Raw genomic sequence first — 25,222 nt, forward strand, 5'->3', positions numbered from 1 at the left:
CTGGGGCAGAATGCAGCCTGAGCAGTGATGGTGTGTTGGGAACCTGCTTGATAATGTTGTTAGAGAAAATAAAACATCTTTTAATATCGAAGTACTAAATAGAGGTTAAAAATAATGGTTGAAGATTGATCATGTGCATGTAAAAGTATATATTTTCCTTATACTCCGTATGTGTTTGTTTAAATATTATTTTTGATTCAGCTTTTTAATCTAGTCGAGGTATTACATGAATGGGAGGTGACGGTTTGTGCCCCAAACAAATGCTGCCTACGCTTTCTAATCGTTAAAAATGCCATCCCCTCTCCCTTGGAATTTTCCCCTGTATCTGTTCCTGCAAAGATGCTTAGTGCTGCTTCTGCACTGTGGCTGATGTTTAGAAGTGAAATTCAGAACAGTTCTCAGGTCTGTCCTCATTGCTGCTGTCTCCAAGGGCTGTGTTTGTCACAGGGTTTGTCACCAGAAGGTGTCAGAGCAGTTCTGTGTTATCACATCGCTGCTGCTCTTTGCCAGGTGATCTGGCAGAATGGCACAGTAGGACTGAGACTGACTTGTGAAGGAACGTCACGTAATGTTTATTCTTCTGTCCATTTGTGATGTATTGTACCAATGGAAGGGGTTGTTTTAATTTTGGGAAAAGCAGTGTGAATAGAACTAATGAAGTAGGACTGAGGTGTGTCTGATCTGTGCAAGCCACCCATCTAGAGAATGTCAGCCTGGAGAGTGCTTGGTTTGGCTCTCTTTTTGGGACATACTGCCCCTTGGCAATGCAGAAAAGGATGGAGGAAGAGGATGGGGATCTCAGACAATTGAATTGGGCAGAATAATTCGGTCAGGTTGTTGAGTAGCTTCTCCTATTTGATTGGATGGATTTTGGAGGCAGTGGTTCCCAGTGGCAGGCTGCTTGGTGCTGCTGTGAGTGGTTGGAAAGGTTGCACAGGCTCTTGTGTTTGTGCTGGCCTTGGCATCTGTAGGAGAGGTTTGGGGTTCAAAGCAAGGAGTTGTGTACAATGCCAGAGTCTGGAAACTGCTGTTCTGTGTGTTTCTGAAACAGAAAAGAGTGGAATTGTTCTGAAAAGCAGCTGCTCTTGGTTAATCTCAATGTGCCCAAAACAAATGCTGCCTACGCTTTCTAGTCGTTAAAAATGCCATCCCCTCTCCCTTGTAATTTTCCCCTGTATCTGTTCCTGACTTCTTCCTGTGGTGCAGGATGGTACAAAAAATTAATGAGACTTCAATTATAGGGCTGGAAAGATAAAATATGAAGAGAATATTGATGTTCTTAATAGTTGCTCCCTTTACAGAAGGCAGATCAATATTGAGTGTGGGTGGATCATGCCACAGAAGGCCTGAGGGTGGTGAAGTCCTTTAACACTTTGGAGCAGGTGCATCATAGGGGAAGGTTGTCCCTGGTCTTCCTCATCATGGGGATCTCCACTCAGATCAGTTGCTCTGTGGCCCCTGGAAACATCACCTGTGAGTTTGTGCTTCAGCTGGGACTCATCCCCCTTGCCAGCCTGGGTCCAGGGCTGTGGGTCTGTGCCAGGGCCTGTCCCTGGCGGTGTCTTGTGTCCCCGAGGCGGTGACAGAGTGGCACATCGGCCACATCTGGAGTGCTGTGTCCAGTTCTGGGCTCCTCAGGACAAGAAAGACAACAGTTATTGGAGAGGGTCCAGTGGAGGCCACAAAGATGATGAGGGGTCTGGAGCATCTCTAATGAGGAGAGACTGCGGGAGCTGGGCCTGGGAAGGCTGAGGAGGGATTTCATCAACCTCTACGAATACATCCAAGGTGGGTGCAAAGAGGATGGTGCCAGACTCTTCTCAGCAACAGGATGCAATGGCCATAAACCAAAACACAAGAAGTTCTACCTCAACACGAGGAAAAACTTCTTTCCATGGAGGTGGCAGACCCTGGAACAGCTGCTCAGGGTGGGTGTGGAGTCTCCCTCTCTAGAGACATTCCAACCCCCCCGGACATGTTCCTGTGTTACCTGCTCCAGGTGACCCTTCCTGGGTAGGGGGGTTGGACTGGGTGATCTCCAGAGGTCCCTTCCACGCCCAACTATTCTGTGATTCTGTGACGCCAAGGGGCAGCGGGGGTGGCGGGCGGAGCGCCGGCTCCCTTCTTCCCTCCCTCCTTCTCCCTGTTTCCCTCCTTCTCCCTGTCTCCCTCCCGCCCTCCCTCCTGCCGTCTCCTGGCGACGCCCGGGACGCGGCGGCAGCGCCGGTCCGCCCGCCATGAGCGCCCCGCAGCCCCGGTGAGTGGGGCGGGGGCGCGGGGGGCGCGGGGTCCGCGGGTCCGTGCGGTCCCGGTGCCCGGGCAGCTCCGGGTGCGCCCGCGGTCGCTCCCGGCCTGTCAGCTCTGCGGGGATAGTGACAGGGCCGGGGCCACCAGCGGCGCATCCCTGCAGCCCGCGCCGGCCGTGGGCTGGGGGTAAGGGGGTGTGGATGCCCCGACCTGCCCCACACACCCTGGGGTCCCGGAGCGAGCGCCCGGGCCCCCGACTCTGCCGTCCAGGTAACGCCTCCCCCAGCGCAGGGGTGATGGAGCCGCGGGAGCCGCGCCGGGGGCTGCAGGTCATTCCCTCGTTGGCCGGCTCCAGACCTGCAGGTCGTGAGTTCAGAGAATCCAGACTTGCCCGAGCTGATATCAAGGACAAATAGTGAGAAATGGAGAATCTCTGCAGGTCTCCATGACAAAATTTGGCACATCCTGGTGTATTGGGCAATGCTCTGAGTAAAGAAGCAATGATAGAACTTGCTCATGTCCACACAAGAAATCAGTAGCAGAACAGGTGTCCCTTTGCTCTGAGTTCCATGTCTGGTTGTGTGGCTGGGCTTCCTTAGGGAGGGAATGGCAGACAGGTGCCAGGTAGAGAGCACAGGGGCCACGATCCCCTGTGACTCTGCCAATCAGTAACTGATGCCTTGGTCCTCTCTCAGATCATTTATTTGGTGATTTAATTGCACTGTGAAATATTAACTGTGAAGATTTGCTTTGCAAAACATGTAGGATGCCTGCTGTGGCTTTGTCTTCTTATCCTTCCAACCAAGGAATAGTGGTCTTAAAAATCGTTGTGATACACAGTGCTTCGGGTAAGATGCCAGCTGAGAACAAAGATACTGTTAATAATAATAATAATGGCAATGATCATAGCATCATAGAATTCTAAATAACTGTAAATATAAAATTACTGACCTGACAGTGACATGTTGTCACTGGCTGTGATGCCAGACAAACAAACGTGACACTCATCTTGAGAAGAGCTTCAGATCTACTCATGGAAACTACAGATCAGTCAGTCTAGGTTCTGTGCCAGGAAAATTGCCTGTAATTCTAAAAAAACCCCAGCATTTTGGAGAGAAGAATGGACTGGATAAATGGGTAGAGAAAAAGGAGTCTCAGGAGTACCTAGAAAAGGGATGTGATGGCTGTGACACACAGGCTGTATAGAGCTGGCTAAGGCTGGTGCCTTCCCTTTGCTGTGTGTTTTCTTAAAATGGATTTTGTCAGTTCTGCACTTCTACCTGCTGGAGAGGTTTTAGAGGTGACGTTTTTGTGTGGTTCTTAAATATTGGAGTCTGGGAGAAAACCGCTCAGACAAGAACTTTTGTTCCCCTTTTGTTGATACCACATGCAGAAGCAGAGACCAAATGGGACAAGTGTTTGTTTTGCTGGAGTGTCCCTGCCTGTTCCCGAGGCACTGCCTGTGACGGTGTTTGTGGCCACAGAGGGTTCTGGGGCTGGTGCGAGGGCTCCTCCAGGCAGCATGGTATGGCCAAACCCTAGTGAATCCACTTGCGTTCTTTCCAGTGCTTTAATTGGCTTTGGTTCAGGCCCAACATATTTCCTTATTTCTCCAATGTCCCTTTTGAACTCTGAATTTAATTCAGCATTTTTGAGGACCAGCCTGTTTATAATTCAAATGAGAAAATACCTGTACAGAGACATCCGTGCAACAGAAGCTGCCGCATCACTGTGCTCAGGTGGGAGCTGCATTTTAACTTAGTTGTATGGTCCAGGAATTCTTAGATGCAAGGCAGTGAATGCAAAGGAACTGGACTGAGTTTCTCTTCTGCCTTGACATGCAGTTGCTGGGTGATACCACAAATCGGTACTTATCACAATTGGTGGAATCTGGTGGTTTCAAATGCAAACTCTGGATTAAAAAAGTAACATAGAACAGTTGCTATAGTACCAGTGCTTAATCAACAGGCATAACAGGATAAGCTACATTGCTTGTTTGTTTAAAGTTTAATTTATTGTTGGCAGCTACCTGTGAGGTTGTTGTGAAACCCCACATAAAGTTCCTATAAATGCATGATCTCTTTAAAAAAAAAAATGTTCTTTCTTTCCTTGAGTATGCTTTTGTGTGTGGCAGCTCAGCCTGGCAATAGACATTTGACTGAATTATCCAAATGAAAGGGATATAATAGAGGTACAGTGGCATTTAAATCTACAGCCAAAGAAAACAAAATATATTAGTCTCTTGTTGTGTAACTAAAGCACAACCTGCCCAGAGAGCCCAAAGGTCAGGCTGAATGTATTATGCAAGATGCACCTGAGTGTGTAAATTGTACAAATGTAAATGGATTTAGAGTATTATGAACTGCAGCCTACTGTCACTGACTTCATTATTTGTCCTGTTTTACAGAGGGGAAAGTAAGATACAGTTGTGTTAAGAACTGTTTAAAAATATATCTGTTAATAACATAGAAACATCAGTTTCTATGTTCAGCTCTCACATCTGAGGTTCAGTTTTTGGAAAGTTTGATCTTTGGTAGCTGTGATGATGGTGGTGAGGCCCTGGCACAGGCTGCCCAGAGAAGCTGTGGCTGCTCCATCCCTGGAAGTGTCCAAGGCCAGGTTGGAAGGAGCTTGGAGCAACCTGGTCTATGGAAAGTGTCCCTGCCACCAACAGGGCATCAGGCAGAGTGGCTGGGGAGCTGGGTCTGTGCAGCTGGAATCCAGCTCCAGGTACTGTGTGGAACTGCCATGCCCAAGGCCAGGGTGTATCATCCAAGGGGGCTGCTGTGGGAGCTGGGGGTGGTGGAGGCTCTCCGGGCTGGGCCTGTCAGCCTGTCAGTGGTTCCACACTGAGCTTCTTGGCCTTACGTACAACTCACTTGTTTCTGACACGAATTTTCTGGAGACCAAAAGATGTTGCTTTCACATAATCTAATGGACATTTATCTTACCAAATAGGGCATAATTCACCAAGGCAGGATTTTGTGCAGCAAATTATTGACTAGTTCTCTTTAACTTAAACTGTAATAATTTGTCAGCCAAGGGGATTATAAATATCTGTATTGATTTTATTGCAGATGTCTTGCAACCTACAACAGCCTTACAGACAAGCACCTGGTTGGATATTTCAGCAATGCCAGGATAAGACAACACCTTCAGAGATCAGGACTGGTGAGACTGAAAATTTTCCCTGAATTCAACATTTAATTCAGAATGTTTTAATCCTTTTGTTCCGTATTTATTTTTGCTCGTTGGAGTTTCCCTCTGCAAAATCTTTCAGTTTGCAAAAATACAGCATCATGTTGATTCACTCAGGGTTTTCACACTGAAATATCTTTGACTTGACTGGTTGTTTAAATAGCTTCAGTGTTATTTTTCAAAAGTGTTTAATGGAAAACTGAAGGATTTGCTAAGATGAATGTGCTGAACATTTTAAAAAACGCCAGTGGGCTCCTAGGTGAGACTGCTTCATGCAGAAAGGCAGGTGCAGCCCTTAGCAGTAGGAAGGCGAGTGTTTAACTCCCTGTACCCCCTTGGGCAGTGGCCCGTGAGGAGTAAGGCTGAGCCCTTGTCTATTAGAAATGTGGCTGCTGCTCCCTCCGTTTGGCTACTGGGGCCCATGGGATCAAAGTCCTGTGACCATGCCAGGGGCAGAGGTGGTAGCTAAGCAGGAGGAGAAAGTGGTCTTCCTGGGAAATTGCACTGTTTCGAAACATACTTTATTCCGTCTTCTCCTTTTCAGTAACATTACATTTGTGTATGGCAGATCTCAAGAAGTGGAAGAATAATACCTGAGAAAGAATACCGGCTCAATGCCATGAGGAGGGACCACCAGAGATACGTCCAGGAGTGCCTGGCTCATGCCATATTTCATAAGGTCCTTGACATGGAGGTATGCCCTTACTGGGGGTGTGTGAGCCTTCTCAGGTGCTTCCCCGCTGACAGCCAGGGTCTGTTAACTTGTACTGAACTGTTTTCCATATGTGCCCTCATGCTCCCCTGGAAGGCTCTCTTCTGCTGGGAAAAGGGACAGTCTCTGCTTGACATTCTCTACAGAATTACCTACACAGACCTCTCGTTGTCAAACCCTGCTGTCACGAGAGCAGGGACTGTCTTGGCTCCCTCACTGCTCTTTGGCAGCCCTCATATTATGGGATGATATTCACAGGACTAGTTTACTTAAAAAAATCCTAATAAAACCAAAACTGTTTGAATACATTTATATTTATCATCTGAGTACAAAATTTGGGCACATTTCTGTGGCATATCAAGAGTGGAGTTGGTCCCTACAACTTTACCAACTTTAGCAGTGCTCAGTTGTTCCCTTGGCTGTGTGTATATACACAGGTGAAATGCGAATGGATTCAATCCATAGTAGTTTTATTACCAGGCTCAACGAGGGTAACAGCCAGGGAGAAGACACAGGACAAGCAGGACAGAACCAAATGTTGTTGCATTCACTGACATCTCATAATGCCCATTAATGGGATTTCTCTTCCTCTTACATTGGTAGCGTCATCATCAGCTGGAAATAAAACGGAAACTTGAATATTCTGCAAAGAAGGAGAGGGTGCGGAAAATCAAGGTAAGGCTTGAGTGCTGCTGGGTGCTGATGGCTCCTGGCAGCTTTGCCTGGCGAGTAACAGCCACAAGCCTGGCCAGAGATTCTTTGAGCCAAGTGCTCTTTCTCTGACATTTATGGAAAAGATAAGAAACAGGCAAGTAGAGGGTGATCCTGCCCCAGGTTACATCTACTTCTTCCTCTGTCTAGAAGTTCAGGAACTTCCATTCATGCATCTAATTCCTTCTGAATCTAGTTATTCTTCTGGTTCTACAGTGTTCTTCTTCATGGGGGGATTTAATAATGAATTGTGTGATATGGTACCTCCTTGCATTTCTGCACAGTAATTAATGCTGTCTGATATCTCAGTTTGATGCTCCATTGGTCTCGGTATGAAAAAGTTAATAACTGTTCTCTATTTCCAAAGCATCTGTAGTTTTACACACCTTCTTCGTATTTCTTCTCAGTTTTCCAAGCTGAAGACCCTCAGTCTGAATCTTTCTCAGCTGAGCCATTCCAAGCTTCTCACTACCGTTGCTATTGTTTTACTTTTTCTAGTTCTACTATTTCTGTTTTGAAATAGGGAACCAGAACAGGATGAATAATTCAAGACTTGTTCTCCTCACAGTAATTCTAGACCCTCTGTGCTTTTGGCTGCTGCTGAGCACTGAGCTCATGTGTTCAGTCGTTTGCCTCTCCACAGGATTTGGGCAGAACTGGCGTCTAAGTAATGAAAAGAGGTTTCAGGAGCCCTCACTTTGCTGTCATGTAGGTCGAGCTTGATTCTGTAGTTAGGGTCATGGAAATCCCACAGAAGTCAATGGTTCTCCCCATGAAGTCACTTGGATTCATATGGGAAAAGTTGTTCGGCAGAAACTTGCTCTGCCTTTTTTTTTTTCTGTATTAGGAGCCAGAATGCTTTGAGGAGAGTGCCATGAGAAGCTGGCTGCTGCTTTGAGCAGCTGGGGAACATTGTCAGATCTGTTAAATTGTAAATAATACATCTATAGGGAGCTCTTCAGGTAAAGAAAGGAGATTTTCCTAAAAGATACTAGTCACTGTGGGAATTGAAGAGGCATTGTTTGCTGACGAAACTCCTGTGGTAGGAAGTCACTCTGTGAAAGCAGCAACTTCAGCACCCTATGAGGGATCCTGGGCTTGGGTAATTTTGAAACATATACCAGAACTGCTTCCTTCAGCGAGACGCCTGCAGATACCTGATCTGTGTGTGCTGTGCTGGGCTGCAGGAGCCTGGCTGGAGCCAGTGGTGTAACTTAATTCTCACCTCATATGTTCAGTGAATTTGGCCAAGTTGCTCATCTGAAAGGAAAGGAGGAAGGCAGATTCCTGAGTGAGGGAGGCTGAGATACAGAGCTGTCTGTTTCCAGTGGGACAGTTATCCCCAGTGGAGGGTTGGTGAGGAGAGAAAGGGGAGATGGGCCGCAGTCAGAGCAGGGAAGAGGCAGGTGCACTCAAATTTAAAGAGACCTTCAAAAAACCAGGAACTGGAAGATACACAGAAATAGGCAGATGAATTGAATCTGGGGGGGGTGAGCAGCTGGAGACAGCTGCAGGAAAATGAATCAGAGCTGGTGACAAGTCTTTTCACTTGTCTTTTCACATTCTCCCATGATTTCCTTTCCTTCCTTAACTAGGTGTTCCACCAGGTTCCACAGCTGTCCAGTGAAAGAGATGTAATGAGGCTCAGGCATCACCATTAGAGTATTTCGTGCCTCAGAGACATATATTTCTGTTCTTTTAGGAGGAACAATTCAGAAGATCAGTGGAAGATGCGATCCCCATGCATTCTCCACATCCACCACTCGGTCCAAGGAACCATGATGGACTTCATCCTTTTGTGGCTGGAGATCGAGCTGGTCGCTCACAATGGGTGAGTTTTGACAACTTCTCCATTGCCTATCATGGAAGCATGGATAGCTGGAAGTGTGCACATGGACCTGTGACATCTGTACTTAGGACAGAGCATTGACTACCTGGATCATTCTGGATTAGGGCCTCATCCTGTTTGCGGAGTCCTGTCATTAAAGAGGAATCTTCAGAAGACAGTGTTGCAGCAATGGCACATCAGAACTTAGAAAAAACCCAAAAAAACCGTTGCTCTCTGATAAATCTGCTTCAGTCTTTCCCTTTTAGCTGCCTCATGAGATGAGTCTGTATCAGTGCGCTGAGCATTGTCAGTGAGCTGTAGAAGGGGTTACACATGTTGTGAAGTCCTGAAAGCAGTGGAGGTCTTCTAGAAAACAGAGTTGAAAGAGAGCTCTGAAATGAGTTCTGGAGCTCTGGCTCTTACTCTCTGTTAACAGCAAAGAAACAATGTTAATATACCCTGGAAATATAATGATAGTAAAGCCTAAGGTCAAAGGCCAAATATATAGTTCAGTTTTAATTAGTTCTCCACATCAATAATGATAATTGGTGCAGATTGAAGACAGACTTTCAAGTCCTGAATGACCTTCTCTCCATACAGAGGGCACCTGGACTTGTAGTTGATTATGGTGGTGGGCATTCTTCTCATCAGCGCCGACCCAAGGAGCCTGCACGCTGTGGGGTGGTGAGTTACCTCAGTTAAACAGTGCTGTTAGGCTGTAACTTTTTAACTTGGTATTCTGAAGGGTATACAAGGACAAGATGAAATAAAAAAGTCAGAAAAAAAGCTGAGTATTGAAGAAAAATAGGCATGTTTTTGTTGCGCATTCTCTCAATGTCCATGTGCTGAAGTCCATAGTGCACTGCTACAGTTCCTGTGAGTTCATCATGTTTGCTTCAAGGCTGCACGGTAAAGAGACCGTAGCAAAACCTGTATTTATGGCCAAGAGTTGTCTTGGATGATGAAGTTTTGCATGTTCAGTTAGAGTTGCCTAAAGGGGTCTGACTCTTTGGAGAACTAGAAAATGTCCTGTCCTGGAGGTACCTGAAATCACTCGCTGCTTCCAGATATTTTCATCAGTGCTATTTTTTTCCTTTATGGTGCTGCTCTGCGCTGGAAGTTATGCACTGAGATTTTGTTGCTGTTTTCTTTTCCCTTTTGTAGAGTTCCTGGCGACCAAATACAGCTCCAGGAAATGTGCAGCAGCCGTTTCGCCTCCAGCCCCTTCGCGGCCGGGCTGCAGCAGGGTCGCTACCGAAGGGTTCCCAACAGAAGTGCCATGTACTGGAATGGAATCAGCAGTTTGCCCGTGGGGTGAGGCTGTATTTCATTCTGAAAATAATAGCATTTTAGGGACAGTTTTATAATACTGCTTTAGTACTGTAGTTCCCAGAACCGTGTAGTGCAGGGACAATGCCTTTCAAATGGCATCAGCTTTTATTTGAACTCTCCTTTTTCACTTCCCCTTAATTTTCAAGATGTTGTCTTACTGGTCCAGTTCTTGAGGAAAAATGTGACTAATCTTTCATAGTATAAAATCTCTCTGCATACAAAATTTCCTCCCTCTATGTAAATTTTCTGTTATGCAGAGAGAGAAGCAAACATCTGGTTAAGACCAGTGGAATATTTTCACTTACAAGTCTTACAAGTTTTCATCTTCATCTACAGCTACAAAGTAGCAAAAAACTCCTTTTCTTTAACTGTTCCTCCTACTAAGTCACACTAGTGGGTTCAGAGAATGAGAGTCAAACATGATCTCGATATGTTCACCATCACTTTCAAGTGATATTTGGAGTTGTCTTCTGTTCCAGAAAATTATAATGTAATTGGCTTTCTGATATGAGTTCCATGGAAGATTTTGGAGTGGGACTGTGACCTGCTACCGCTAGCTGACAGACACTGTATGAATAGCTCCCTTCTGCTCTGCATTTGCTCTGTGTTGGGATGATCACAATCCTTTGTCCAAGAATTTGCTGGTATTGTTTATGTATATTCAAATTATGGGTGATTTAATGGTTTCTTTAATGCTCTCAACTGACGAAACAGCTAAATCAGGTGTCAGTTATGAGAATGTGATGCAGAGCTCAGAGCCAGAGCATGCAGCATTTACAGGACTTGTTCTCTGGCTCTTGCTCTTCAGGACCCTGGTCCTATGTTTGCATTTCATTCTGAAAGAGGACTAAACCTCCACTCAGGTGGGGAAGCAGCATTTTGAACCTCATTTTGTATAATAGATACCAAGTGATGTTCCTGTTGGACAACTCTGGCTGCTTTGGAATGTGTTTTCCAGCTGTGAGAGCAGCACTGCTGCGGGGCTTTGCAGCGTTCTGTCTGAGATCAGAGTTCTGCTGGGCTGCAGGCAGGGCTTGGTTTGCAGTGCTGTCTGTATCTCTGAGGGTGTCATTTTCAAGCAATCCGCATGTTGTCTTGCTAATTAAAAGAAAGAGATTTAGCACAGAAATGTTTTAATGAACAAATTACAGGCCCCATGTTAAGGAGCTGTTCCAGAAGGATGTGTGCTGCTAAATGTACCAAGCAGTCAGACCATGGCCAGTTCCGTATGCTCAGGAACTGGTTCTGCAAAACCTATGTCACCTGGTTAAAATGTTTTTGCAGGGGGAGAGAAGTGAGTTAAGGCTTCTGAATTCAGTGGAGTACGTGACTGGTGTATCCCCATATCAGCTGCCTGTCATTAACCCTTGTGTGGTGCCAGTGCCACCACCTCGCCGGCACAGAGGGGCCAGGGGTGCCCCTGCAGGGAGAAGTGGGATGCCCACAGGGAGACGGTTTCGTCCCACCACTGCATCGAATGACACAAGGCAACTTTTAACAAAGGTAAGTTATCTCTCTCTGTGTACAGCTGTATTACCTTCCTCATTGGTCTATTTGCCTAATGCTGAAAGGTGTGCATACCTAGTTTGCATAAAGAAAATGTATAACTATTAAAATATATAACTGCTGTACGTGCCTCTGTAAACTAAAGCATTTGGTGTTTTTCATCAGCTGGGGAGAAAACAGGTGCTGAACAAAAACCCATAGGACCTTCCACTTCAGTTAATCTGATCCCGTCTCTGGCCATAGCTGGCACCAGAGCTCCAGGGATTTTTGAAATGCCTGAAGTGTATGAACACTGCATGGGTTATACTCTGCCTCCAGCCAGTTTTGACTCCTGTAAATAAAACTGTAGGAACCCAGGATTGGGAGGGACAATATGGGTCATGGGACATGGTCCCTGCAACTTGGTGCTATTCAATGAAATGGGTTTTCAGTTTGAAATATTTCCCTGCCGCCTGCGTGTTACAAACGTTTCCCAATTTAATCAGCCCAGCACCTGTCGTAAAAGCCTGGAAGCCTCAAGCGTGTGCTGCACAGCCATGAGCTTTTTGTTCCCCTCCAGTTGGAGCTGGAAGCTGAAGGCATTTCTGTGTGTTTCCTGCTGCAGAATTCTGGAGGGTTCCCCAAATCCCCATTATGCAGCAATGCTGTTGTCACCATGGCCTACATAGGAAAGAGTTTGCCTTTGTCTCGTGATGATTACAGGGATGAAATCAAAGTCTATCAGCAGCACTGTGGAGGAGAAAACCTTTGTATCTACAGCGGCAACCTTTTGGAAGGAGGTAAGGATAGAGTCAAAGAGCTCATATTGATTCTGGCAACATCTTTTTTGGTTAAAGCTTTGCTGTGACACCAATGATTTCAGCTGAACTCAGTCAAGATGCCTGCATCCAGGGATTTTTATACCATCTGCCTCCACACTAAATCTGGATCTACTGTTCCGTGATTGAAAGTGAAGTTAGAATTACTTTTTCAAATTATGGTAGAAGGAATTTAGAGAGCTAATTTAACAAAATACTGTAGCTTAGATTAATTTTCTATAGAGATGTATGGTTAATGGAGTGGTTGTAGCAGTAAGCTGGACTTAAATAGGATTTATCTGAGTAGCTAAAATACATCAGTGCATGTTGCTTATTATTCCAGAAGGAAAAGTACATAGTGGGAGCCCAGTTCTCATCTCTTTTATGTGAGTGCAATTCCGTCACACCAGTAAAAGGTGAATTGTGTTCTGGGAAGCTGGGCACATGAAATGGCTGGGAGGCTCTTGCCTCTCTTCTGCTGTAGCCGTGAGTGGCCAAACTGACAGTGTGCTCACCTGTCCTAGCTGTGCCCACCTTGGATCCTGGGGATGGCGAGAGCCAGGGCTGTGTGTGTGTAGGGGTAGAGTGTGACCAACTGATGAACAGAGCTGAGAACCCCAGTGGCTGGCACAGAGGGCTGAGTGCTCTGCTGATGCCGGTGAGATACAGCAATTGCCCCAGGCTGACAGGGAACTGTAATGTTTTTCTTTGAACCTTTTCTTTCTATGATTGCAGAGACCTTCCAGTTCATCTCCAAGAGGCACCATGGCTTCCCGTTCAGCCTCACCTTTTTTCTCAACGGGATGCAAGTCCACAGGCTGAGCTGTTGCTGTGAGTACAAACATCAGAGGCGTTCCCGGCTGCGAAGCAGAAACAGATACTTCAGGTTTCTCAATGTGGAGGGAGCATCTCCTTGCTACAGGTACGGAGACGAGTACACTTTGCTCACAGATACTTGGTTTTTAGAGAGTTTCTCACTTGTTCCTGTTTCATCTCTCTGGCTCCCCACAGCTCTGTAGAACCTGCTCTGTTTCTCAGTGCCCCTTGGACTGCAGTTACCTATCAGGGTCTCACCTCCAAGGGTGCCAGCACAGCCGTTTTCCTGTGCCTGCTCAGTCTCTCTGTGTTGTGTGCATGGCATGGACAGTGTTGGTGCTGGCTCTGTCGGAGTGTTAGAGGTGGCTGAGCATGGGGTAGTGGCTGTGGGGTGTGGTTCATGTGCCACCCGTGTGTCTCTGGCCCAAGTGGCAGTGAAACAAATATCAGGCTGTGGTTTTCAGAGGCTTTTTTGTGTATAATTTATTTTTAAACAGCTCTGCCTCTGAGGTGGGATTCTGCTGTGATACCCCTGGCTGCAGAATAAGGCAGCACTGAATGTTGGCCATGGTTCAGAAAGCAAATCTGTGCAGAAGGGTCTCGGGTTTGGGTGAAAGTCAGTGCTGTGACCAACAGCTGTGGTTCTGCCAAAAAGCTTTAATTGTCATAAACCTTCCTTTTCTGTGATTGTTAATTCAGGCCAGACAAGTAAACTTCTGGATATGTGGATAATTTAAAAACTTTCATGTTCTTTTAAGAAATAATTTTTAAAAGAGCAGCAAGCAGTTGGAACAAGAGACTGTCCACAAAGCTGTACCCGGTTCCTTCAGATAAGGACTGAATTCTAAGAAATATTGTACCATATTTTTTTATTCCAGTCTAACAATGAACATGATTTATGTAAATGTGTTATCTAGCATGTTCAAAGAATTGAACAGCTTCTGAATTCAGAATGGATATATTGGCTATAGAATTTAGGAAGTGCTCAAATCTCGGCTTTGTGTGATTTCTAGAAAGATTTGAAGTGAATTTTCTGAATTTAATATAGTATTCAAAAATTGGTTAATTCCTTCCTGAATCAACCCTCCTTTCTGTCCCCCTTCCCCTCTTATTCATAGTGATTTCTGTTTTTCTGCCTCTTGTCAGTCCAGCTGACCTTATCTGGTGACTTAAAACCCATCTCTATTGACCTGATTTTCCCCATAAATGACAATTAGTTTCACATCCCTTCAAGTCAGGTGCAATTGTGTTTGTTTCCTGCTCTGTGACACACATTGAATACCTACTCTGGTTCCCAACATGGTAGGTCAGGGCTTTGGCTCACGATGAGGTGATGCAGTGATTTCTGTTCCATGTCTGAGCCTTGCTCTGAGAGTTTTCTGCTGTCTGAGATTCAGCATTTCTGTACAGCAGAAGTGCTTCAATATCCCAAAGGTCCCTGAAGAAAACACAAGGAACAAAGCATTAAGGGGTAGGACTCTTCAGAAATGGTCATGTTTATTTTTTATGCCCACAAAATGAAAAGATTTCTGGCCTGAATGACCGTGGAATACTTCACAGTAGTTTGGAGACAGTTGAAATGTGAGGGGAATTGCAATCAAGCCTCACATTAAAAAAGCAGTTTGGGGGGAAGAAGAGATTTTAAGACATAGTTGTCCTTGAAGAAAAAATGTTTTTCCCGAGGGATTTAGGAGTAGCTAAAGTGAAAGTTCCACTCTCAGTTTCACCCTCTGCTTGCAGATTTGACCCCACTACTATCCACAGCATGATGTCCTGGCCCTTGTGGTGGTGTAGGGTGGCTCTTGGTGTCAGTTAATGTTCCATCAGAAATAGGAACTCTGGTCTCTTGTGTGGGCCTCCTGACTGCATGTCACTCCATTTTATACAAGAGGAGCCATCTCAACAACTCATTCAAAATGCTTTGTTTTCCAGCTGCTTGGGTTTCTTTTAGATAGGAAAACAGAACAGAAGCTGAAAATGATTCACTTTCAATCTCCCTCGTCCCCCACAGTTACGAGACCCAGCAGACAAATTCAGAAACCCCCAGTCTTATGCACAAACCCTGAGTTACCATTTTACTGGATTTTACAGCAGGATCTGGATTCAGCCCACGTGTGACTTGGAGCTTGTCCGCCTTTCTCAAGGTTCTGTCTTCAAAGCCAATGCAGGGCGTGCAGGTTCTAATGAAGTGTCACTTGTAATAATTTTGGTTTTAATTTGTTTATATGTCAGTTGTCACCTGTAAGTGCAGACAGTGTTACTCTCCTTCAAGGAAGAACTTCTTCTGTGTTAGGGGAGCTCTCTGGGATTTTGGGGTGCTTCTCAATGTGAGTCATTGTGACAGTGCAGAGGCAGATGGGTACCTGGTTTCACTGCTGATAATGAGCTGAACTTGCTGTCTGCTGCCTTCCATTGTTCACAGGAAGAAAAATGTGATATTTCCTAATCTGTGTTATTTTATAGGTGCATTATTGCGATGGGCCTGGACAAAAAGCTATCCCCTCCCAAGAGGAAGATAGAGTATCGTGTGGAGAAGCATGTGGATTCCTGGGAATGTGCTCTGCACAGTGAGCCAAGTAACAGCAGTGTTGAGCAGAAATCAGTGAAAAATTCAATGTTAGTCGTCTTACCATCTCATGAAGCAAGTGTGGAAACTGTTGAGGAAAATGTGGAGACTGCAGAGGAGTACAGAGAAGAAGAAATGACAAACCAATCTGGTCATGAGAGTGAAGATAGTCAGGAAGACATCAGTAAAAATGGTACAGTATTCCCAAACATGAGTGGGGGATGAGAAATGGGAGATGATGATTCTGGAGAAGGTATGGGATTATGGGCCTCTCACTTTGCCTGGGGCTTGAGAAATATGGTGATGCCTGTGGCTGGGCAATAGAATTAGTGAGGCTCCTTTCAGCCATCCAACAGGATGAGACGGTTTGCAAGAGCCAAGAAAGTGAGTAAGGAAGGGTGGTGAGGCTCTGGCACAGGTTACCCAGAGAAACTGTGGCTGCCCCATCCCTGTAAGTGTCCAAGGCCAGGTTGGAGGGGGCTTGGGGCAACCCAATCTTGTGGAAGATGTTCTCTTCCATGGAGGAGGCATTGAGCTCAGCCTCTCCCTTTGCTTCCTTATTGTAGTCTTCTTCAGAGGCAGTCACATTTAGAGAGAGATTTTAACTCCTACTTCTTATTCCTATTTTTCCTTTCACAGTTCTGCGGTGTGACTGCTCAGATGCCTTGTTAGTCCCTCCAGATGTGTGTTTGGGATTAATCAAGCCTTTTTCCTTCAGGAGGAGCTGCCCTTCTGAGAGTTACCTGAGTCCTCACTGCCAACACTGCAATTGGAATCTCGATTGATTTTTAATACAGAAAATAAATCTCCTTATTCCCTTAGTTGTCATTGTCTGGGTAATTGTTTATTTGCCTAATTGGTTCTGCATCAGGAACTCTTCATTTCTGCCCTTGACATTCTGTCCCTTCAGTATATTAAAAGCCCTGATGGAAAGAAAGGAGGTGAGGAATGACGAGCACGAGGGACAGCTAGTGTGGCAGCAGTGACAGTCACCTGCACAGGGCAGGTGTCTTCCCTCGGTGCTGCAGGCACAGGGAGCCTCTGATAGCAGCGGAATGACTGGATTTTAGGTGGGAATCACCGACATCTCTTGTGCTGGTGCCTGGGATGTGCACAGTGCAGCTTTGGCATGGAAGGGGAGTGTTCTTTAATGCATCTTTATGTACAGGTCTGAGCAAAGTTATCTGTCAAATGTCACAGCTTGTCGGGCGAGTGTCTGGCTGAAATTCAGACTTGTGGATGTAAGAGTGGTAATTCTGTGCAATCTTCATTTGTACTGGGATTTCCCTTGGGTCTGAAGGAGCATTTCAGAGCAGTGTTATAAAAGCGTGCCTCTGCAGTGCCCTTTGGCTGGGTTTAATTAGATTCATTGAGTTTGTAAGACACTTCTTAGCTATTTATCATACTTTGCACCTTTCTCCAGCTTTCTTGATCACTTGTAGTTTTTTTCGTCACAACCAGTTTTTCTCCTGTAATAAGAGACTCTTGCATTTAATTTCTGAGTTTGCTCAGCTTTTAATTTTTCTAGTCCTTTCCATGGCTAATGATTTTGTTTGGTTTTGTTTTAATATATTAATTGTGCTCGGTGCATCAGTCAGTAGTTTTGCTGCATTTTTGCAACTCTATGGGGAACATGATGCCTTTTTATGATAATGTGCTCTTACGATTCCTATCTGTGGTCTTAGATTCTCTCATGGCTTTAAAAAGACTGAGCAAATATAAGGGCAAAAGGAGATTAATGAAGTTAACGTCTGTCTGCTTAAAAAGAATGTTATTAGTTGTGAATTCTGTTTCCTGTGTCACAGTGCAATTCTTCTATTTTAGGGTATGATGAAGATTTTGAAGCAGATGAAGAAGTTAATGAAGAGGGACAGACTGCTGATCAAACAAATGGAATGTCAGAGTCATCCTCAGATGATAAAACCCATAATTTAGACTATGGAAAAGAGAGTGGAACCTCATCGCAGAAGGCACTCCAGGCCTCTGACAGTGAGAAAGATGAAAGTGATGGATATTCTGACAGGGACTCTGAGAATAATCAACAAGGTTAGTTTTGTTTGTAATGAGGCTTAGAGAAGCTGACCTGGTGCATGTTTTACAGTTTGTGCGTCCAGTATGTATGGTGAGTCTGCATGGAGAAACCCATGCCATTCAGACTGACAAGGTAAAAGACAGCTGTTTTATTTGTTATTAATTTTACATCTGCCACTGAACCGCAGGCAGCCCCCTGGAAGTGGGAGCGTGGGCTTTTTGCTGAGCTGTTTAGGTGCTGGAATGGAGATGGAGGCAGGCAGCAGGTTTGCAGGGCAGCCCTCCATGTCAGTGGGACTCACACCTTGAGAAGCTGTGACCCCTTTCACCTTATGAAGGGTCCCAGGAAACCTGACAGACCAGTCTGGGTTTTATAAGTGCTGTCTTTAGTGGCCCTGAATATGGCCCTAATGTATCTGTCTGTGCCAGAGATCCAGAAACCAACAGATTGTCTGAGGGGAAAGGTCTGGAGAGGAACAACCTTGGATTTTCCCATGGTAAAGGAGTAGTATTCTGAGTGGGAGTCTTTAAACTGTGGCTGTAAGGTTTCTTGGTACAATATGTTTTTCTGAACATGCAGTTCTGCATGGATGACACTTCTACTTATTCAGCCTGACTGGATTTTTCTGCCTTGAGTTTCACCAATCTCTTCTTGAACCTGTGTGGACTATGGGCAGCAGCAAGGCTGTGCAGCGGTCAGCTCTGCTGGTCAGCTCAGTGTTAGATGAAGGATTACTGCCTTTTTTCCCCTCAAACTTTCCATTTTTGAATTTAAATGATGATGTCTGTATGTTTTTCTAGAGAAGACAGTGAACTTCATCTCCAGTTTGACCTGAATGGTTTACGCATGGTTTTGGAGATCTTTCTAATATTCAGTGAGTTAACAGGAGTGCACTAAAGGATTGTTGCTATGGTTGAAGTCTTTTATCAAACAGAGCTCAAGAATCTGTGCTAAACCCTGTCTGAGTGACACTTAAAGGTGCTTTTGGAGGTATATTTCTGTGTGACTGATAGAAGTTAATTTCCATTATCAGAAGGTTAATTTCCATTAGAGGTTAATTTCCATTATCAGAAAAAAACCCCGAAAACATTAAATGGATTTAAACATTGATACATCTGGCCAATGTTCTTCTGTTTACACTTACTGGAATTTTGTCATGATATCCTCAGATGCTGTAATTCAGAGATTGCTGTTGGTTGAAATTCTGTCCTTTGTGAGTGCCCAGTGAATGCAGATGCTTAGTGATAAATACTAAACCAAAGTACTGTTTGCTGTTTCCAGAGAGGAGACCTGCAGACTCTCTCTCATCCATCAGCACTCAGTGCAGCACTGAGGGTGACTCTCATGCTGAAACAATGACGGACGATGGCAAAGAGGAGTGTGATATCAAAAGGGCATCTGATAGCACAGCACATGCACAGTATGGAAATGGGAATGGGGAGAATAAACTGCTCAGAAGGGAGGAGAATCAGGAGACTTCTGCACTGGAAAACAAAGGAATAGACGAAGCAGGAAAGGCAAACCCAGAAGATCTAGCAGCAAGGGAAGATACTGGAATTTTTCATGAAAATATAATGGCAATGCAGCATCAAAGTCCTGAAGTTAACGGGGAACTCAAACAGACTGGGTCAGGAGAAAGTAGCTTGAATGATGAGGACGAATGTCTTCCAGTGCCTTGGGAAACCAGGATGTTGAACGTGGAGGATGGCAACGAAGAGTCTCCTCAGAGTGAGGAAGGAGGGGGTGAGTACAGCCCCTCTGCATAGCTCTGAGTGACTGGTGCATGTCACCATGCTCTCAGTCATGGTGCAGCACAGGGAGTTGCTGGACTGTTTTCAGGCTGCTGGAACACTCTGTGCTGCTGTGAGCCCAATAACCACTCAGAACGTAACCTTGTCTTGGTGTTTCTCTGCTAGTGTTTCCAGTGTAAGGCTCTGCCGAAACATGAATTTTAAACCATTTTAAACCAAGCTGAGGGGGCTGGATGGCTTCTACTCCCCTTTTGCTCTTTAATGGTTTCTCTTTCTTACTTCCTTTTTTCTTTGTGATAATTTTTGAAGATTGCAAACCAGATGAGGAGGAAATGGCAAAGGCAACTGGAAATGATCATCCTGTGAATTCTGACCCTGAACCTGGTGATTCCCACGCCGGTGAGGAAGCAGAGAACGCAGCAAGTAGAGAGCATGATGCCAGTGAAGGTGAGGTTGACTGTCTGTCAGGGAGAAGGATTAAATCTTATTAATCTGAAGTCTTTTTACAGAAGTGTTTGGCCTTTCCCTTTCCTTTGGCTGTTAACCCTCCTTGTGCTTTTTTTCTTTCCTAACTTGTATAGAACTGGGTGATGACTAGCTGGTTTCTGTAGTCATGTATAATTAATGCTTTTTTGGCATTTAAATGGTTCTAGGCAAAGACCCCAGGCCATGGTAAACTGGCTGTGAGTCAGGAAAATAGCCACAGAAAGCAGAAACATAGTGAGGTTTCCTGTGCTTCCAGGTAGCGTGGGGCGTCCTCGGGAAGTGCTTTGGTTCCCAGGGGCAGGAATCAACCCTGTGTTATTCCCCAGTGTAATTAAAGAATCCACGGGAAGCAATTACCCATTTTATACAGCTGAGTGTTCTTCCTCCCGTGTGTGCGTATTTTACATGAGCAATTTGCCACCTACTTCTGACTTTCTGAGTGTCACTGTCAAGGTTACAGGTGTTTCACATGCACACCTGAGCTCCCTGCAGGCAGGAAGGGAGGGAGGCAGAGCAGGCAGGGCAGGCAAGATTGGCAAAGATGAAAGCTGGCCTTGCATCAACATTTTTTCTTGCATTCATTATGCCAGATGCTAGGACAGCAACACTGGAGATGTAGTCAGAGCCCAGGGGTGTGATGAGAAGAAGCACAGCAAGTTTTCTTCTGGTCCCCATGTCCCTCATTGCTGGGCAGAGATGGTACCTTTAACACTAACTCTGTAAAACATGTAACATTGACACAGTGCTGAGTAAAATCAATGTTTTATTTTTCCCTAACAGCACCAGATGGAAGTTCCTTGGCAGAAGGGAGGAGAAGCCTTGATGTGCAGGAGGCAGCAAGACAAGAAGTACAAGAAGGGCAGGTGGCAGGGCAGAGACAAGCCCTGGAGCAGGATGGTGCTGCCACGGGAAGAGATGCTGGCAGCAAAGAGTCTGGAGGAGAAGGGATATGGGAGAGGGATTTACTGCCCCAGGAAGAGACAGGGTCTGCACTGGAGGAATCCACACCTGAGGAAGGCACTGTGGCAGAGGAACATCCAAAAGGGAAGGGGACAGAAGAGAGAGTGGAGTCGAGCACAGAGGTGTCACCTGGGGAGCAGGAGGTGCTGGTGGAGGGGACGGAGATCAAGGCAGCACTAGGAGAGCTGGCACCTGGGGGAGAGGGGCCAGCTGGGGCACTGCCAGGCTGGGAGAGAGACAGAGCCGTGTCTGAGGGGCAGGAGGAGGATGGGGGGGTCACTGAGGAGGAGGCCGTGGAGAAAGGCCCCGAGGGAGTGGCAGGGCCACCAGCAGAGGAGGAGGTAGGTGAGGCAGTGCCAGAGGCAGGGGAGTCGCTGTGGGAGGGAGGGTCCACAGGGAAAGGTGCTGTGGTGGGTGCTGTGACAGATGGAGAGGAGGCTGTGGAGGATGCCGACCTGGCAGGAGAAGGTATTGCCAGGGTTGTTTGCCCTGAAGGAGAAGGGGCTGTTGAGGAAGACAGTTCTGAAGGGCAGGAGGCAGTGGAGAAGCCTGGGGCTCTCCTGGAAGCATTAGGGGATATGGAAACAGGAGAAGCAATGCCTGGAGGGGAAGGGTTTGTAAAGCCAAATAAGTTTTCCCAGCTGAAAGCATTAGAGGAAGAGTGGATGGAGATGGGGAAGGCTGCCACAGGAGCAGCAGCATCTGAACGTGGCCAGGTATGCAGGGTAGGAGGGAACGTTCTCCAAAGAGTGGAGGACATGATGGAGGTGTCAGTGGAGCCTGGCAAGGGTACTGTGCTGGAAGTGGCACCTGGGTTAGGGCCACTGGGGGGTGCTGGGGACGATCCCATCAGTGAAGGGTCATCTCAGGTAGAGGAGACCCCGGCAGTGCAGGAGGAGGAGGGTGCAGTGGAAGCACTTTGGAGTGGAAACCCATCTGTGGGCAGCAAAGCAGAGACAGAGAGAGCCATGGAAGGAAAACCCAATGGAGGGGTGGTGGAAGGGTCTGCAGAGGCGTCCACCCAGGGGTTGGGAGGTGGAGAGGAAGCTACAGGTGGAGCAGCAGGTCCAAGGGAACCAGCAACTGGGATGGAGGGGTGGCTGAGATATGGAAAAGAGAGAGGAAAGGGGAGGCCTTCTGGGGAGGGGGTGGTGGGTGATGCAGCAGTGCCAGCCCTGGGGTTGGACATGAGCCGGGCAGGGGAGCCCGGGCTGGTGGCCATCGCTGTGATGGGTGGCCAGGCTGGGCGAGGGGCTCTGGCCGAAGAACTGGCCAGGGAGCCGGCGCTGACCGAGGGGGTGGCAGTGGCTGGGGATGGCAGGGTGGGCAGAGGGACAGTGGCACAGGAGGGGGTGACAGGAGGAGTGCTGGGGGCACAGAGCGGGACAGGGGTGGCAGTGGCAAAGGGGATGTCAGCCAAGGGAAGGTGGGCAGCCAGAGAGTCTGGGAGGGACAGGACAGGGGTGGCTGATGGAGCTGTGGCTGGTGAGCGAGGGATGAACCAGGAGGCAGCACTGGGGTGTGAGGCAAGTGGGCCAGAGCCAGCGGGGGCCGAGGGCCAGGGCAAGGCAGAGTGGGAGTGGGTCACAATGCATATGGTGTCCTCAGGGCACGAAGAAGCCCGTAGAGCAATGTCCCCTGGGGAACAGCTGACTGCAGAAACCTCCCCAAGCACCCCTGCCCATGGGGATGAGGGAATGGACCTGATGGGAAGAGAGTCTGCAGGCGGCGAGGGGCTGTGCTTGGGCACCCAGCCACAGCTGGCAGGTCCTGGGACAGGGGCAGTGGAGGGCAAGGACGGGCAGCAGGAGGGGATGGAGCAGGTGGGAGTGAAAACAGAGGGAGAACAGCAGGGTCCCTGTGAAAACACGAGAGAGAGTGAGGTAGTGGCTGTCTTGGCAAGTGCAGAGAACTCTGCTGGGGCCGGGCAACAGAGGAAGGACAGTCCCGTCGTCGGAGGGAGCCCAGGAGCTGCTGATGTGGGTGAGAGGAGCCCCAAACCCCATCAGGTGAGTCCTGCGTGGATTGGTCACTGGCCCCAGGCTGATCCCTGTCAGAGGCAGAAGATGCACCATTCCTTAATGCACCATTGCTTAATTATCTGCTGCTGGTAGCTGGAACAAGGGATGATAAATCCTTTTGGGTGGCAGCTGCCTGTGTTCTTTCCTGTTCCCAAAATCCTGAGTAAATCCCTTTGCTGTGGCATTAATTCTCGCAGCCCCTCCGCCCTCTCTTCCCTCTAGCCATGCAGAGCAGCTAACCCCACCCAGCTTGCCGCAGCTCTGGTGGCACTGGGGGAGCCCTGGCAGCATCTGTGGGCTCTGGAACACCAGGTCAGCATCAGCACTTGGTTTCGCTGTTACTCTGGCCTCTGCTTGTTGGAGATGTCACAGCAATACCTCAGTAGCTCCAAGTTCAGAACATTTTCTGTGACATTTACTCATTGTTCCGTAGGACAGTGTAAACCCAGACCCAGTCATCGTATCCGCAGAACAGTCCCATGATGGGGAAGAAACTCTGCTCTGAGGTTTTTCAGCAGCTTCTCAATCCTGTGTCCTGTAACATTCACACAATTAGCTGTGGGTTTGTGCCAGCTGGGATGTCACTCCTCTGTTGACTGCGCGAGTACCACAACCACCTGTCACATTTCACCATAGCAGCTCCTCAGTGTGCAGCAGACAACTGAAACGAGCCTGTGTTTGCCAGCCCAGGAAACACTGCTGCTTCGGAATTATGAAGACAGTAATCACCAGGATTGTTCCACAGCTGTCATGCTTGTTTTTCCCAAAACCAGAGGAATACTGGACTGGCTGAACTTTCCCTCCTCCCCCATGCATTGCTCCTGCAGGCAGGCAGGAGGATGAGGGCAGATGTGCTGTGTGTGTTTGTTTGTACAGGGTGCCCATGTCTGAGTGTATCTGTCATTTTTTGGGGTGTCTTTGCCTTTCTGAGCTGCAGCCTTTTGTCAGTCAGGCTGTGTCCTCACTGCTGTGCATGGGACACTTGTGCATGCCATTGTTTGATTCTGGTAAGATCATCCAGGGACGTTCAGCAGAGATGCAATGGCAGGATCAGGGGTGAAGGAGGCCTCACACGAGGGTTTTAGCCTGGGGACTTCCCCACCCCAGATTAGGGGAGGGTAGCTCTCCTGCATGCAGAGTGCCCCCTGTGCTGGGGGGCATGAGGGGCTTCTGTCTCAGGGATCCACGCTTGCTGTTGGCCACAGTTCAGAGCATGCTTGGCACTTTGAAATGTTGAAAGTTGTTAAATCAGAACAATTCTAACAAGTATTTGTAAATGCATAAAGCCTGGCCTTTTGCTTTTGCTAGTGTCAGTCAGAAGTGACTTCCTGGCCCACGGAGCCTGGGCTGAGGCTGCAAGAGGGTGGTCAGTGTAGAGCTGTCTCAGCCTGGCGGTGGCTGCCCTTCTCTACTGCCTGAGGCTCTTCTCAGCTCTCCTGCACCTCTATGGGCCCACCAAGACCTTTCTGAGCTGGGCACCTGGGGCTGGGTGTGCAGCAGCCTCTGGGCACTGTTTGGTGGGCACAGGAGACTCAGCCCCACACAGTAGGGACTGTAATTGCATTTCAAGTAGGAAAATGAGGCTGAAATGAGTAGGATTTTGAGTGGATTGGTTCTCTGAGTCACTTCAGATCAATATGCGTGGGAGTGGAAACTCAAATGTGATCAAGTGGTTGCTGTGTTCCCTCTATTAGAGGCAGTTGCATTTGTACGTGCGGTCTGTGCACATTCCTGCTAAGGACCATCTCAGAAGGTTGTGTTTTCTGTATACATATCAGACCTGCACATTCACTTGGGTCTATTAAACACCTGTACCAGTCTGTGCAGCTCCTTCAATTTTTGCCAGCGGTTTAATTGTAGGAATAACCCCTGCCTGTGCAGCAGGGCCAGCGCTGTGGTGTCTGTCTCAGTTTGCCAAGGACTGACTGATGTTGTGCTGAGTGTTTGTGCTGCTAAAGCTGCCTTGGGCAGGTACCCACACAAAGCTCATGCCTGGGGCTGTGGCATGGCTGCACCTGAGCGTTTGGACACATGGGTGGCAATTCAAGGTGAGCAAATGCAGATGGGGATGCAGGGATTCCCGGGAGCCCCTTTGAGGCTGCAGGAGACCCAGGGCATCTGAGAAGGCCTTGGTGAACAGGGCAGTGTGATTGTAAGGAACTGGAATGCTGACAGTTCATTATTTAACATTCTTGAAATACTTATAAATGGCACTTGTGCATGTGGTTGTAACAACTGGGGGAAGGAATCCTGTGGTTA

At 47.3% G+C, this 25,222-nt stretch overlaps 1 protein-coding gene and 1 long non-coding RNA gene across 3 annotated transcripts; one reads left to right on the forward strand and one right to left on the reverse strand.

Moving 5' to 3' along the window:
• Nucleotides 1–548: 548 nt before the first annotated feature.
• On the reverse strand, nucleotides 549–2,074 carry LOC135418967 (uncharacterized). Its single transcript, XR_010432757.1, has 2 exons — nucleotides 1,991–2,074; nucleotides 549–1,633 (listed from the first exon to the last, which is right to left on the reverse strand). It is a non-coding gene; the product is annotated as an uncharacterized LOC135418967 (long non-coding RNA).
• Nucleotides 2,075–2,135: 61 nt separating this feature from the next.
• Nucleotides 2,136–24,783, forward strand: ERICH3 (glutamate rich 3). 2 transcript variants are annotated; one of them, XM_064664857.1, is made up of 16 exons: nucleotides 2,136–2,257; nucleotides 5,325–5,418; nucleotides 6,014–6,139; nucleotides 6,761–6,832; nucleotides 8,571–8,699; nucleotides 9,297–9,380; nucleotides 9,861–10,010; nucleotides 11,313–11,531; nucleotides 12,139–12,313; nucleotides 13,067–13,253; nucleotides 15,611–15,906; nucleotides 17,538–17,759; nucleotides 19,027–19,488; nucleotides 19,797–19,943; nucleotides 20,763–22,951; nucleotides 23,397–24,783. In XM_064664857.1, exons 1-16 carry the CDS (start codon nucleotides 2,238–2,240, stop codon nucleotides 23,466–23,468), a joined length of 4,644 nt encoding a protein of 1,547 aa, XP_064520927.1. In that variant the 5' UTR covers nucleotides 2,136–2,237; the 3' UTR covers nucleotides 23,469–24,783. The 2 variants fall into 2 exon arrangements, with proteins under 2 accessions (XP_064520927.1, XP_064520928.1); XM_064664858.1 differs by having other exon boundaries at nucleotides 23,402–24,783.
• Nucleotides 24,784–25,222: the final 439 nt, after the last annotated feature.

The sequence above is a fragment of the Pseudopipra pipra genome, chromosome 9 (genome assembly GCF_036250125.1).
Source record: "Pseudopipra pipra isolate bDixPip1 chromosome 9, bDixPip1.hap1, whole genome shotgun sequence".
NCBI classification, from domain to species: Eukaryota; Metazoa; Chordata; class Aves; order Passeriformes; family Pipridae; genus Pseudopipra; species Pseudopipra pipra.